Source organism: Parasteatoda tepidariorum, chromosome 1 (assembly GCF_982258835.1).
Source record: "Parasteatoda tepidariorum strain Cologne lab strain chromosome 1, Ptep-v5.0, whole genome shotgun sequence".
NCBI lineage: Eukaryota > Metazoa > Arthropoda > Arachnida > Araneae > Theridiidae > Parasteatoda > Parasteatoda tepidariorum.
The window spans coordinates 5909566-5926475 of record NC_141755.1 but is presented as its reverse complement, the minus strand read 5'-3'; the positions used below and the strand labels follow the sequence as shown (position 1 = coordinate 5926475).

Below are 16910 nucleotides of genomic sequence, written 5' to 3'. Positions count from 1 at the left end.
CAAACCTATTATAGAGGTAATAATAATTATTAAGGTAAAGAAAATCGAGTCAGGAATATGTTCCTATTAAAGTTGGGGGGGAAATGCAATAATGTGATGATCACACTATTTTCAACAAAAATGCAGTTAGCAGGTTTTGCATCTTGACGACTCCTATATTTTGTCTCTGCAAAAGTTTGTCCTAACAAAATGAAAGCAGCATTGTAGTAGGTCAATTAAAAGGGAAGAAATTGTGACCTTTCCGAATTTCAAATTAAACATGCAATTACTTGAACTAATTATGTGAATAAGTAATCATTAAATTCGCTTAAATCGCATTGGGAAATATTTTTTTCGTGAGATTTTTTAACGGATCTTGGATTTCTACTGATTTTAATTTCTCTTTTACCTGTTTTTCTCTCCAAGCTACAGCTTTCCCTTAAGTCTATTCCTAGATTGAAACGTTAAAAGCATTATATATATGACAGGAGATCGCGTAAATGTTGCAACGTACTTCTAGGGGAGTTAAGGCACATCATCAGGATTAAAATTGCATAGGAACCCTTGTCCGGAAATGTCATGTGGCACTAGAGACGCTTCTCCACTTTTTATTCGTGTGCTTGCGAACAAGTCATATTAAGAGAAGAACCTTTTAGATGCTTTCGATGATATTTCCTGGCATATGCTCCTATGCATTTGTAGAGATTAAGTTAATCCAATAAAAATCATACATTAAATTACGATAATTAACAATCAACACATTTAATAATGTCAAAAACAATGAAACGAGATTAAGTTGCGTGTTCACGGTATCAAATTACCGAATAGACGGAAATATTAAAGACAATTATACAAGATAGTGTAGTAGCAAAATTCGTGACATTTCTACACTGGCTAGCAAGCATGAATGCTTGTTTTCCTTATGAGAGTATGGTGTTGCTAGATATAATTATAGAGAAAAGCTGTTTTATAGTTCTGTGGTGCCATCTGGTTACCAGAGTCCATCTCCATCAGGCGAAAATTTGATCCACCACACCCTCATCCTGATGATGTTCCCTAATTCCCTTAGAAGCTAGTTGCTACATTTACGAGACTTCCTGTTATATGTAACGGTTTCAACATTTCTTCAAAATTGCTATTTTAAGAAAATAATCTGTTATTTTACAGTTCTGTACTGCCATCTGGCGGCCAGTCCAGCTCCACCTGGTGAGAATTTGATCCATCCCACAATGTTAATCCTTCTGTTAACTAACTCCTCTGGAAGTTAGTTGCAAGCCAGGGTTGTAACTTCAAAAAGACCTCCTGTTAAATATAACGTTTTTAGCATTTTTTTTCAAAACTTTAAGAAAACCTGTTACTTTGAGAGCAAAGCTAATTTTAGATTTTAAATCCCCATACACGATTTACGCAAGATAAAGTATTTGTATACATGCAGAAAAAGCATTTGTTCACGTATGTGTTATCTTTAAACACTTTCCTGAAATATGTAAAAATTATTAGCCAAAGATCAAAATGTATGTACTTTTTTATCCTACAAAGGAATTTGTCCTCTGTTGGAAAAAAATAATTGATTTTAGTGTACGTAATATTACTATGATAAATAGTAATATTACTTATTGCATTTTAACCTTTTGGTTATGGCTGTTACAATAGGTGAACTGGAATGGCTTCATCATGCTAAGTACCGTAGGCTAAAGGTTAAAGGGAAAAAATAAGATAGCCCATTAGTGTAGTTCTATTATAGGTTAACAGATTAAAAATCAAGCAGTTTAAAACCAATACTTCTACTAAAATTATTAATATCTTGTGTAAAATTTGAAATTCTATCTTACCATATATATTATAAAAATATGAATACAAAATTTGTAATTTAGGATATAAAAATTTCAAACGTTTTTTATTATTCGAATTCGAATTTCTTAAAAGCAAGATCCTTACTAATTCTACGAATTTCTGTCACATAAATTATATCGCCCCATATTTTAACGATTACTTTTAACACAGCATTTAATTAGTTGTATTATATTACTTAGACGAAAACAATTTCTCCAACTATGCTAAAGTGTACACTAAAATTTATTTTTATAAACAAAGATACTTAGTGTAAGTTTGTCATTGTTTACTCTCTTTTGTCTGCTAGAAAAGATACTGCAATGTCGACTTGAGATTAAGTACCCATTCATACACAGTTAACTAAGTTGACTATTAAGTTACAGCACTTTCTGAAACTCTCTAATGTTCAATTACTTACAGGGTGCATTAATTCTCGTAGTTTGCTGACTGAAAGAACACTTAAAATAAGTCTTTCGCCATTAATTCGGGAATTTGTCACAAGCCCATTCAATAAACTTCGGAAATAAGGAAAATATTTATTTCAAAGTTTTGCAACGTATAACTCCTTAACGAAAAATCTTTATTAAACACATTTTTCATATTTTGTATTTAGGTTATAATAAATGAAAAATATGATATTTAGCATTTTACAAATTTATGGTTATGAAATACAACAAGAAACATCAGTGTCTTTTTCCGCGTAAAAGGCAAAAATCTTCCAAACACGACACACTTCCAAACAATAATTTTTCAAATTTGTAGTAATTTAAATCTAAGAGAAACAGTTATTCATCCTTAAAATTTCTTAAACTTGCAAAATCAATTGTAGATAAATGTTTGAATATGAATGGAAAAAAAATTTGAAAATGTTTTTTTGATATATTTTAACACAAATATAATTCTGATATTTTAAGATTTTTTTTTAGCAACTATTAGACTGTTTTTTAAAATTATAAAATACCAAAACATATTTCTGCTAAGAATTCGGGCGTCAGTGTATATATATATATATATATATATATATATATATATATATATATATATATATATATATATATATATATATATATATATATATATATATATATATATATATATATATATATATATATATATATATATATATATATATACACAAAATTATATACATCTATATAATTTAACATAAATTAAATTTGCATTTTATTAACCATTAGAAAATATTCCTAGCAACGTAAAGAATTTTCATTATCTAACAACAACAAAAATATGCTTAACATAAAATTGGCAAAAAACATAATTCAATAAACTGCTTTCAAAAAAAGAATAATGTAAGTAAATAGGTACTGTTCCGCTAAGGGGGACCGTAAAAAACTGCCCATTCGCGATGAGTGAATTCGGGACCACAAAGACAACCTTTCACTTCAACGGTCAGTAAATTAAATACTGGGCCAATAACCTTAAAAAAAAAAAAAAAAAAACATCAGTGTAAGGTACACCGGACAAATATAACTTGAAAAACATCAGTGTTGAGTATACCAAACAGCGGCATTTAACCTTAAAAAACATTAGTGTACGGTATATCGGGCAGTGGCGCTCTTAACAATAAAATATATCTATATAGAACCAAACAATGGCATTCGCATCCCTTAAAAATATTTAACAGCGACTATTATTTAGTTATTCTAACATTAGGAGTTTGATTTGGCGAAAACAATTTAAAAATCGCCAACGTCCCATTTGATGAAAGAGTGAGTATTAATATAATGTTTCAATTTTATAATTTTATTTTCAGTTTGGAATGCTAGGTTGGTTTACACATTACAGCTGGCGATGTGAACCTATTGATTACTCAAATAGTCCTGATGCAGTTAAGGTGAGTGAAATAGTCATGATACTAGATTTTAATTAACTATATTTCTTTATTTCGTTTCTATTGTGTATATTGAGCCGCTTAACTGTTAAAGATCAAAATCAGCTTGTTCATAAGTTTAAACGACTTTATAAGTTACCGTCTCTTTCAGAAAAGCAAAATATATGTTTAATAAATAAAAATAATACTAAACGTTTAAAGTTTGTTTCGTAGTTACAGTTAATCTAAATGTTTCGATTATTTTGTAAAAATAAAGTCAGAAACTATTCTCTTTAAATCTGAAAATCAGTATTTAAACGAGGGGAAAACTTTATCAAAATTATTGAAGGCCAGATTTAAAAATATCAAAGCTTGTTTGATTTCCCAATAAAAGGGAGATATTGATAGGAAATTTTCAAACAGCTCCAAGTTTCACCAGGCAATTAAACAGGTTTTTATGATCTTTAACCACGCCTTTTTCCGTAGCCACTCACCACACTTCAATAGCGTTTAACTTCTTTTTTTTTTCCTCGCTTTAATATTTATTTGAAACAGTTTATACTTTTTGGACTTCATTTTTGACAAAAATTCTGAAATTAAAAATTAAAGCATCGATTAGAAATAGAAGTAGAGCAGCTGAGCTACAATACTTCCCCATCTCTCTTTATTCCAGATTGCTCTCTGTCACGTGCCCCCTCAGTAGAACTCCGAAGTCAAGCATCAATGGCTGCTGTCAATGTGCGGGTGGGTGACCACTTTGTCAGGCTACGAAGGGACCGAGGGTGTGCGGTATCAGTCCTCGGGAAATTGATCTACTGTAAAGTGCTCGACTTCGCTTGCAGATATTTGGGCTACCAAAACGGGAGTGTCATCCGCTCTGCAGAGTATAAATACGGCAATAGCATGTCTTCGAATCATCCTCGGGGATGTTTTCGAGGCCGTCGCCAATAGCCCATTGTGCAGCTCTAGTATTAACTACTACGTCACGTGCCACCCCTTTCCCCGCAAACGTTATTAGAGAAAGAAAGGATTGATGTGACAGTTGAGATCAATTCCCTTTAATGGTAGATTAGAGCAATGGTAGATTTGCGGATTTGCAAATGGCAATGGAATAAAGTTAAAAGCTTCAAGAGAGTTACAGATAGCAGATCAGTAAAATATTGGATCATTTTTCGGCAGGACTTTGCTGGATTAAAATTTATTTTGAAATTTCAAGTTTTGAATACTTATAAACTGCTCAAAAATTTTTAAATTTTTACAAAATTAAAAATATTTTAATTTTTGAATGGTTTAAAAAGTCTAAAAATTTATCTGGTGAGTACCACTTATGGATAATTTGTAAGTTTTAAAAATAGTTTAATGTTTTAAAATATTTCACATAATTGCAAAACAAATGCCCATATTTATAACTGAAGTTAAAAAACTGATTTTTCTTTTTAAACTTCAAAATTTTAAAATTACTACTTCCCAATTAGTTAATAACCTTATATCTTTGTTTAAACTTATTTTAATAAAAATTTCATTGAAGTCTGTCTTATATATTAAGAGTGCTGGACTATATTTTAGATCAAATTTTTAAAAATATATGCATACCTTGTATCAAATTTGTTTTTCCAAAAAATTGTACTTTTAACCTTTCAATCCAAAAATTAACCTTTTTTCCAAATCACATAACTTTTATTATTTTTGATAATTCTTGCTTTATAATGCTCATAAAAATTAAATTTAGAGAATAAACTACGCATTAGACATAATATTAATATTTAGATATTTTACAGGAAATATCGAAAAATTTGGAAAAGAAGGCCGAAAATTACGATTAGATATTTTTTATTTATTTTAGCTGTAAAATAGTTTAATCATCTAGTCCGCAATGTATTTCCTATTCATACACATAGAAAACATTCATGCAAAATGTTAAGAAATTTGAACTAAAATATTTTGAGATATTGCATTTAGAATGAAGTAAAATATCCAAAAAAAAATTTGTTTTGAGAAAAAGGGGCTAAAATGACATAATTATCAATATAGTAACCAAAATGAATGATTTTTCAAATCATAACTTCTGCTTGTTTTAACTTGGAAACGAAACTCAAGCGGTTTTTGAAAGAGAATTTTAATTTTATTTTATATAAAAACAGAAAATTGATTTTTTAGTCAAAATTAACTTTAAAAAGTAGTCGGGTATCTTAACAGTTTAAAAGTGAAATTTTCCAGAAAAGACTAAAATTAAGACGCAAGGTATATTTTTTTTATTTTTTTTTTAAAGCTTTAAAATTTATAGGAAAAAAAATTATTGCATGTCTTTTTTAATATTAATTATTTGGATGCTTTATATTTATTTTGAGATAAAATTACTTAATAGAAATAAAATTACTCAGTTGTGGCTAATTCATAATTTCATTCATAAATTCATAATATTCATTCATAATTCATAAATTTATAATTTATTTAACTATAGGAGAATTTTGTAATGCAACCTCTAATGCCCCTTTCTAGTTTAATACGAAATAATTCCAAATCATTTTCTATATCATTTAAATCAAGGTTACAATGCAAGACTGCAATGCAATGCTTACAATTCCTTATAAATTTTTACAAGTTTTTAGAATTAAGATTTTCGTACCAAAAAATTTTTTCCAAAATTTTATTTCACATGGTCTATAAAAAATTTCTAAAATTTATTGCAATTGGATTGAGTAGTTTTTCATTTATAAGAATTGAGACCTCTGAATTAATTTTAAAACAACCATTTATAAGGTTTTTTAATTGATTGATCGATTATGGAGAACGTTATGAAAAAAACTCGCTTAAATATTAATTCAACACAGCAAAAGTATAACATCTCCTAAAATCATGAATATTTTTAAAATATTGGGAATTTTTCAAAACATTTACAAAAAGTGATTTTGCACCAATCAAGAAATCGAAAAATAAAATAAAATTATAAAAAATACCTTCCCTCTTTAACTTTCGATTTTATTTTAACTTCATACCTGCTATGATATAACTAACAGGCTTAATACTAATAGTATATTAATAAAATAATAAAAATAAATGTTTGCAAAAAAAATTTTTTTGCATGGAATTATTTTCGGATAAACGAATTTTATAATTGCGTGTAAAAAAAAAAATTCAGTTTGCTTAAAAAGTTCTCGAGGTATTGCGAAATACGCAAAAAGTAAAATTAACATTAAGGAGTCCAAACTTTGGATCACTCCCTTCGTCAAACTATGGTTACAATATTTCCCAGATAGCAGCCACCTCCAATATTTTGAGGGTCTGAAATAGGAATTCGTTGAAAAAAAGGTATTGTTACTCAGAGAAAGTGCGTTTTTGAGTCCGATTTCGTAACTGAAAATATCGTCTGTTCTTATTAATTAGCATGTTGTAGGTCAACCCTTCAAACCATTAAATTAAAAAAAATTAGTCCTAGAACGTGATGATGCAACCATTAGATCAAAAGTTATTCAGGGTGGTCCGTTTTTTTTTTCACACAGTAGATACGAGAGTTGCTATTTATATTTCTGGCCTTGGCAACAGTAAGTGTTGGTAGGCGACCGCAGACGATTTTAATCGAAAGTTTGATATTTTTAAACATAAATTCAGCAGGCGATTTACCATTATAGCTTCATTTGTGTTGTTGACAGTAAATTGAAAAGTTCTTCTCTTTCAAAAAATGAAATTGAATCGTGAACATTTTCGCGCCATTATTTTTCATAACTTTCGACGTGGATTGTCAAGACAAGAGTGCTTCGATGAACTTAATTCTTTATTCAGCGATAAAGCACCATCCTACAGCACTGTAAAAAATTGGTATAACGAATTTAATCGTGGTCGATGTTCGATCCAGGACGAATTCCGTGCAGGTCGTCCAAAATCCGTTGTTGTGCCAGAAAAGATCGATGCTGTGCTTGAACTGATAAAGCAAGATCGTCATGTGACATACCGTGAGATAGAGGCGTCTTTGGACATTAGTATGACTAGCATCAATAAAATATTGCATGAACATTTGAGCGTAAAAAAAAAATTTCTCGTTGGATCCCGCATAATCTGACAAAAGCTCAAAAAAAGGCTCGTGTCGATTGGTGCAAGGAAATGCTAGAAAAATACGTTCAAGGTACATCAAAGGCTGTGTATAACATCTACACAGGCGACGAATCATGGATCTATGCATATGAGCCGGAAACAAAACAGCAATCAACTGTATGGGTCTTCCAAGACGAGGCAAAACCAACAAAAGTTGTTCGAGGAAGAAGCACATCGAAACAAATGATTCCCTGTTTCTTCGGCATTAACGGTCATGTGGCAACAGTGGCGTTAGAGCAACACAGGACGGTCAATTCTGAATGGTACACGACCATTTGTTTGCCAGAAGTCATCGAAGAAATTCGAAAAAAGCAGAAGAACAGGCGAATCATTCTTCATCATGACAATGCGAGCCCTCACACATCGACTCAAACAAAGGCATTTTTGACGGAGCGAAAGATCGAACTGATGGGTCATCCGCCGTACAGCCCTGATTTGGCACCCAATGACTTCTTCTTATTCCCACACATCAAAAATAAATTATGTGGACAACGATTTTCGACCCCGAAGAAGCGCTTGATGCATTCAAAACGCATGTTTTGGAGTTACCTCAATCGGACTGGAAAAAGTGCTTTGAAAATTGGTTCAAACGCATGCAAAAGTGTATTAATCATCATGGAGAATATTTTGAAAAACAATAAAACAAATTTCGATCCTACATATTTGTTATTTCATTATTAGGCCAGAAATATAAATAGCAACCCTCGTATCCTTATATATTGTTGACAAGTAAAATTACTTCTTATTTATTACTTCTTGTTGCGTCACACATTTTGCATTTTCAGGTTTAATTTAATGGTTTATTATTTTATAAAAAAAAGTATCTTTTTATTTCGTCACGGTTAACTTCTTAAGAAAATGTGTTTGCATAAAATTACAATAGCTATATATTTTATAAAAAAAATCCAGTGTTTTTATTTACTTTTAAGATTAAAAAAAAATTATGAGAAGCAACTAGAGGAACGAACGACTGGTTGACTAAATTTTAGTTAAATTTTCTTTAATTTAGCCGTATTCTTATATACATTTATATACATTATTTCTTAACGTTTATTTTGTTTTTAAATTTAGTGGAAGACTTTTTTTTTAAGTTATCAAAATTTTGATTGAGGATGCAGCATAACCGAGTACATCAGCAAATATTTTGAAATTTTCCACGAAATTTTTTGCAAAAATATTTTGAGTAATTTTCTTCGATTTAAATTTCTGCCTAAAATTAACAATCATGATTTTGTATAGCTCATTAATGAAGTTAAAAAATCAATAAAGTATCCGACATTTATACGTTTCTTCTTCGTATCCAAACTGTAAATGTTTCCACAACGATTTAATTTTATCTGGAATCCTTTTCTTCATCAAATGATATACAATTTTCCGAAATGTGAAAAGTTTGAAAAAGTATTTACTCTTTTAAAGATATCAGACACATTTAGTTCACCATTAAAATAATTCAATTCCAGGACATTAGCAAAGAATTCTTTTCAAGCTATAAAATTTTTAGGTTGTGGCAAAAGTGAAAATTTGTTTGAATTTCCTTTAATGGAAAATAAATGTTTATCGATAAACCGAAGAAGAATTTGTATGACAATCGTTAAATGATTACTTTTCTTAAATTATAATACTTTCGATATTAAAATTAATGTTCTGCTGAGCATATACCAAAACAAATTATAAAAAATCTGTTTTTCTGAAATATGTCAACCCAAAACCATTTTTAAAAAATATAATTTGAGATGTCTTTTGAATTTAAAAAAATTCTATGTTAAGTTTAAATAATTTATCTCTTATTAACTACGAGTTATTATTTGTTATTTTAGTAGTATTATCCAAAATCAATTTAGTTCCTATCTCAGTTTAACAGTATAAACTAAAGTTTTAGCAGAATAACTCGAAAGTCAAATAAAATAACACTTGGTGGCATTTTATGTAAATGTGACTGTAAATGCGAAATCTTTAGATATTATAACAATTTCATTTTAAATGCATAAACTTACGATTTTAGCTATGTATAAAATAATTATTAGCCGGAAAACTCTAGAGATTTATTAAATTTAAATTATTTTCACTGATTATCAAAGCGATAAACTTGTATATTCTGTAAAATGAGTTTCAAATTTTATCAAGCATTTCATGAATAATACAGAAAAATTTAATAAATAAAAATTATAAAATGCAGAGCAATATTTTTGCAATTACAAAAATACTAAAAGAATTGATTCGTTGGCTTTCGTTTAAGGTTTCTACACTATTCTGAAATTCTCATCTATTTTATTCTAAAGTACTCTAAAATTTAAACTAAAATATTTGAACTTCAACTAATTAAAATTTAAATTGCTGGTCATGTTATAACTGATCTTGCTATTAAGGCTTTAAGATTTCTATTCAATGAACACATAGGTTCAAAGAAGAGACTTTCAGAAATGGGAAACATCTGAATTTTTTGGCACTCCATAGAACCTGTCACATATTTCTTAATTTTGAAAACTACTTTTAAAACACTTTTATTTTACTTCACTCAAATATTCATTTTCTTTGATTTTTAGATGGCTGAAATAGGATGGTATTTTTATGTAACTAAGTTCATCGAATTTGCTGACACGGTAAGTTTAACTATTTTAAGATAATTCATTACATTTCTTTTACAAAGAATTTTTTTATCCATTTAATTGCTTCGCACCGCATATTTATGTTTCAATAATAAAACAAATATATTCATTAACGTTTTCTTCTGATTTCATAAGGATTTAAAATAAAACTTCAAATTGCAATGCAGATGCCACTTAGTACGAAATTTCCAAAGCTTAAATTCTGTGTCCTTATCTATTAGTTTTTAATATTCTGTTTCAGTTCAAAATAACTATTTAAAATGTTGACTTGAATCAATCAATGACCTCCGAATTCATACCATTTATGCGTTTTTATTTCCACCTCTATTAATAAAAACTATTGTAATTGTGCTTACAATTAATAGCTGGCTTATTTGAGATCACTCTTTCGAACCATTAAAAATTGGAACTTTTTTCTAATAAATCCTCTCATTAGAACATGAGTTATTCAAGGTGTTCCATTTATTTTATATTTTATTCATTTATTTTGGCATCGATTTGGCATATTTGGTTTTGATTCTACCATTCTAAGAAGCAAAAGTGCAATAGAAATTGAAAATTTTGTTAAAAATTTGGAAATTTTTAATATAGTCACTTGGGTTGGGTCTGACTGTATTTTCAAGTTATCACATTGAAAGATTGACCCTTGTGCTGTAGTTAAAAGTGTACTAGTACGCTGAATCAGCCATCTTTGGAACACGGAAGAAAAAAAAATTTTTATTTTGAACTCATCAGAATATCAGGAGATCTGATATTCACTGCTCAGTTGATAACATTCCATTTTGAATGTAAGTGCCAATACTTATGATCAATACATTTTTCAAAATTTCACCCTTGTAGGACCAACGATTTTAATTCTGAATCAAAACTAAAATTTGACCAAATTTGACAAGTTTACGAACATCTAAATCTGCAACGTCATTTTAAAACTAAACGTTATTATATTTGTCTTTTCCTCAAATGACTTGATTTTAGTTGGAGAAAATAATTTGTAAGTTTTCCTATTTCAGATATTTTTCGTGTTGAGAAAAAAAGATTCACAGATTTCATCGTTGCATGTGTTCCACCACAGCTTAGTGCCTCTAACTTTATGGTTTGGAATTAAATACGCTCCAGGTAATTACACATCTTCATTTTAAATCAATAAATTGCAATTATATAGCGCTTATTTCCGTCTGGTAGTCCTAAAATCGGTAATTAATACATGATCGTGATTAATCAGGAATTGGAAAACTATCGTTTTATGACTATTTATATGCAAACCAAATTCAAATTAAAGAAAATTAATACTAGTAAATAAATTGTTCTGCTGCCTTTTCAACCTCTTCAAAATAACTCCATTCGTCTGGAGCAATGCCGGTGGCTATGACTGCTCCTATTTTAAGTATCAATATTTAAGACATGTTTGGGCGAGAAGGAATGGAGAGAGGGAAACTGCTCTCTTCGAAATGCGCTATTTCCGTAGCAACAGGCGGTCTTAAACTTTGTGTTATGGGGAGTTCTTTCAATGAACAAATTATAAATTATTGCATTTTGAAATTACTAAAATTTTAAGACTTCGATCAAATCTTCTCCAATTAATTCAGAATTCACCATCAAAAGGGGTACCAGAACAGATTTTAAAATAACTTCCCTTCACTCACAATAGGTATGTTGTCTATTAAACTGTTTTTAGAATAGTTTTGTTCCTACCCCTTCATGTATTGCGATCAGACTGTCAGACCAAGAGCATAGTTTTATGCTGCAATAGGTTGTATGAACAAAATTTTAAAATATCAGGCTTTTTTGTGGCGTAGTTACTCGGGTCATATTTTTCTAAGCTGTATTTCCTAAAATTACGCTCAGATTTAATTCTTAATTAGCAGGGGCGTCAAGAAAATTCAAAACTATTTTTTTTTTTTTTTAAACATTTCATCTGTGTTAAGAGATTTTTTGCTAATTCAATCATTCGTAATATTTGTTAGAGATTTATTAGAAAGACATTCGTTATACATTCACAGATTTAAAAAAAAAAAAAGATTATACTGTGCACGAATTTTGATAACTATTTATGCCTTGGTCAATTATCTTTCCCCTTATAATTTTGACAAAATATTCTCCCTTGTTTATGCAGTTGAATTGTGTACAAATAAGAAATACTATTTTTTTTAAAATTAATTTCACATTGATATTCTCCTTTAATGCGGTAAGCTTACATAAAATACACTCCAATGACTCAGAAGCCTGGTAGCCGAAACCTTCCAGCACGGCAGAGGGCTCTGCAGATTATATTTCTAGATTTAAAAACAAAAATTGTCTCAGTACCTGAAGATTTACCTCGAATATTTCAAAAACCAGCTTAAAATACTAAGAGGAGAAACAGAAAAATAATTTTTAATTTCTAAACTTACTAAATTACTATTTATTTCAGGTCCTTAACAAAATTAATGTGCCAATTTGCGGATATATAAACAAAAGAAAAGTTAAAACTTTGAAAAATTCCAAATACTGTTCTTTAATTAACTAGAATTTTGAAAAAATAAAGAATGTAAAAGAAAAATTTAAAAAATAAATTTACTGTTTCCGAAAACTGCAATTTCATGCTTATAGAATGTATAAAAACTTATTCCATTTTGTTAAAGTTTCAATTATCCAATTATTTCAAAGTGTATAAAAAAAAATTTTAATTAAATTAATACATTTTAGCAGCATTTTTTGTGTATAACTTTTTTTCTTATATCTTATATGCGCTACTGTTGCAGCACACAAGATTGGTTAAGCCTAATTTTTCAATAAGTCTCTGTTTAGGGTTGTAGGCGAAAATGAATTTACTTCGACTTCCTTATTCGTTTTTAATGGAATTATTTATAATGCAAATAGTATAAAAAATGTATTACATAACATATTTTTCCGCACATAAGACATTTATATTGCTTTTAAGATGGTGTTAAAATGCTTAAACTACATTCATATATACTTGGAACAATGAGAATAAATTATAATATTTATATGAATTATACCAAAAACAAACGTTTTCATTTAGTGCTGAATCTTACAGCTGCATATCTTTGAAACAACTGAAGAAAAATAATTTTTTTTCGCAGGTGGCTATAATTCAATTTTTGCCTTCATTAACTCATTTGTGCACACGTGGATGTATTTGTATTATGGCCTAGCAGCTCTCGGTCCAGCTTATCAAAAGTTTTTGTGGTGGAAGAAGTATATGACAATTTTGCAAATGGTATGTCCTCTGTTTTATTGTTACAAAATATGTTTACTTGTTATTGCAGTCGAGACACTGACAAAATATTATATTTTAAATGACATGAAACTGCAGTTTGAAACTTTTTTTCCTTTCTAGATTATTAAAACATACCTAACAAAACTCGACTAATTTAGCTATCGTGCTTCGTAAACATATCAGGAAATTAGTAATAAATATTAATAAGCAAATTATAAATAAAATAGCTTTATTTTTAAGTTTCTAAAATTTAAAGCATATAAATTTTATTATAGATTTGCGCTTTATCTAAAGTTTCCCTTAAACTATAACAAGAGGAACAATTTTTTCTTCTGTTGTACGAGATTTCTTAACGGATCATGTCGCTAATTTCATATCAGCTATCTGTTTTTCTCCTAGCTATATTTCTTAAATGACATATTCAACCAATTTTTTGTCAATGTACATATATAACAAGAGGTCGCATAAATGCTGAGAAAACTTCTAGAGGAGTTAAAATTACGTGGGAAGCTATGTCCTGTTTCTTCGTGTGGTTCTGAACTGGTCAAAGTGGACAAGCACCCTAGCCGCGTATGATGAAATATCTGGTCATGGGTTTGCATGCAATTTTAATCCTAAGGATATGCCCTTACTTCTCTAGAAACATTATAGAAACATTTACACTATCCCCCATTTATGTATAACGGTTTTAACCTTCTATATTTCGTCTAAAAGTAAAGTAAAAATGTAATTTTAAAATCTATAGCTTTAGGAGCAAAAATTATTTTAGACTTGAAATCCCCACGTCCACATTGGGTAAGATCAAATATTTGCATAAGTGCAATAAAAAAATTTGTTCCCCAATGCATTTGCATCATTTATTTTTAATTTTTTTTAAAGTTGCTGTTGCTTACTGATAAAATATAATTTGAATCAAAAACCAATCAAGTAGAATTCACAAATTTCGAGAATTTTTTCTAAACATTAAAATGCAATTGGAGAATTTAATGGAAAAACCCTCCAAGTCACTTCTGAAATACGAAATCAACGGTTCAAAAAAGATATTGTGGCCAATTGTATGTGTTTTTTGTATGTTCTTTTTTATTTATATTTTGACAGGATATAAAATTCAATATAATGTATCTTTAAGCCTTCTTCCACCAATAATAGCTTTAACTATTTAGTAACTTTTTTTCATTACTGAGGATAATGCTAAAAATTTAATTATTTTAAAAGTGAAATGCTTGGAGAAAGTGAAAATTTTAAAACAGAAGTCCTAAAATATAAAAAGAAATTAGCAAATCTTCATTTTTCAAAACGTTATTTTTTACTAACTGTAAAACAAAATTAGTATTATTGGTATTATAAGTAAAATGTTTGTTGTTGATATAAGTTTTTATTAGTAAGTTTGGTCAAATCTCCTTCCCCTTTTACCACAGTTTAATCACACACACCATAAAGAGGATCTTTAAGTCATCTTCTATTTAAAATTAGAATAAGTATCTAGTTTTCAAAAAATTAAAGAATACTCGATTCATTAAGAAAAAATTGCATCAAAAAACTAAAGTATTACCTCTATTTTAATAACTACCTCTAATTTTTGTCTCATAGTTTTTTGGTTTTTAAGATAAAATAAGAATGTGAAATAAGAATTCGGAAATAAATATCAGGCTAACATCCGATCGGTATTTCTAAAATAGTTCCTATTTTATATAGCAAAATGACATTAAAGTTTGTATTGAAGAGTTTCAACATAAAATTCTAAATTAAATAGGGAAATTTCCCTTTATGTATAGAATCTAAAATAGCTGTTTTTTTTTACATTATTTCATATGATCAAATTAAATGAAGTCAACTCTTGCTTACTGTTTATATAGAGATATATTATATATAGAGAGAGAAAAAATCAGACTACATTTTTCAAGTTGACAATTAATAGTTTGCTTTTTAATATTTTCTAGGTTCAATTTTTACTCGTATTTTCATTCATGTTCCAACTTACATTCTTTCCAACGTGCGAAGTATCAAAGCCCATGCTGGCCCTGAATGTCGTCCAAGCAATTATCTTCTTCGTTTTGTTCCTCAACTTCTTTTCTGCGTCTTACAAGAAACGACAACAGAAGAAGAGGGAAGAAAAACAAACCGTAGTGAACGATTCAACCAGGTCTTCCAAGAACGATTGCTGCGAGAAATGCGAGCAGATCCGTCATCGCAAACCATCCGTCCAGAAACTTCGATATGTGGACGTTAATTACGTCACCGAAGCTGTGACAATCTCAGCTTGAAGCTAAATTGAAAGTGGACTAAAACTTAAGTTGTGATTGGAGAATGGTGTCTTTTATTTTTACGTCACAATGAACCCATTTTGTCAAAATGATGTAACCAAAGATATGATTCATGAATTTCCAATAAATAGTACGGGTCTGTGATCCATAATTAAAAGGCAAGGAATTTATAAATTTTTGTAATTAACACTGCTTTATCAGGACTTAAATGTTCACTGTAACCTGAACCATCAACTATCATTTTACTTTAAATTTCATTCATTTTTTAATGCTTTTCTGATTTTTGTAAATTTTAAACAAATTTTTTAATTCATTAACAACTGAAATATTCAAAATTTCTAGCATTGCGGTTTTTTGATAATTTGCTTGCTCAATTTTCTTTTAAAGAACTATATTATTTCATTACACTTTTCGTATTGTATCTTGCACTGGCTGCTATTTTCAACTCAATTGCTTCTTATACGTCAGATTTATTTTGTATGTTAAGAATTTTTATAGTATGCCATTTCTACGATACATGACACAACTACCGTCTCCTTTTTTTAAAATGTGTTAAGCTTGTAATTGATATCGTAATTGCAACACAGATGTAGTTCCTCTAGTTAAATGCAAACCAATAGAAAGACATAGAATTGAGTGATTATTAATTGAAAGAATAACTGTAAAGTCATAATAGCTAATATTCATATCGAAGTGGTTTCTATACTATAATACCATTGCAACGTAAATCATTCAACGCATTTGTAAATATAAAAATTTCTTCTGATAAAAATTACATAAAATTTAATAATCTTAGTTAGTTCATACATAAAAAATAGATCATTAGAGCAATGTAGTTGTTGATGATTAGCTTAACTTAGTCATGTCCTGCAACTGCTCTGCTAATAACATTGCTTTGACGAGAATAGTCTTCAATCGATAATTTCATTGGAGAAGTTTTTGTTGTAAATTGTTACATTTTGATCTATATTTTTATGTTTGTTTGTAAATTAAAAAGAAAACGTGTGTATATTTTTCTGCATTTATTTGATATTTATATCATAAAATGTATTTGGCTAGTTTTGAAAATAAAATTTATTGTTATTGTT

At 28.9% G+C, this 16910-nt stretch overlaps 1 protein-coding gene across 3 annotated transcripts in view; it reads left to right on the top strand.

Annotated features, from left to right (window-relative positions):
- The window catches only part of LOC107452017 (very long chain fatty acid elongase 1), a 122067-nt gene extending 105157 nt beyond the window's left edge, over nucleotides 1-16910 (top strand). For all 3 annotated transcript variants that reach the window (XM_087158625.1, XM_071180219.2, XM_043042164.3), the window contains 5 exons: nucleotides 3587-3667; nucleotides 10276-10332; nucleotides 11349-11454; nucleotides 13422-13558; nucleotides 15499-16910. In XM_087158625.1, coding sequence (XP_087014751.1) covers nucleotides 3587-3667; nucleotides 10276-10332; nucleotides 11349-11454; nucleotides 13422-13558; nucleotides 15499-15822 — 705 coding nt within the window. In that variant the 3' untranslated portion in view covers nucleotides 15823-16910. The remainder of the gene's footprint in view (nucleotides 1-3586; nucleotides 3668-10275; nucleotides 10333-11348; nucleotides 11455-13421; nucleotides 13559-15498) is intronic.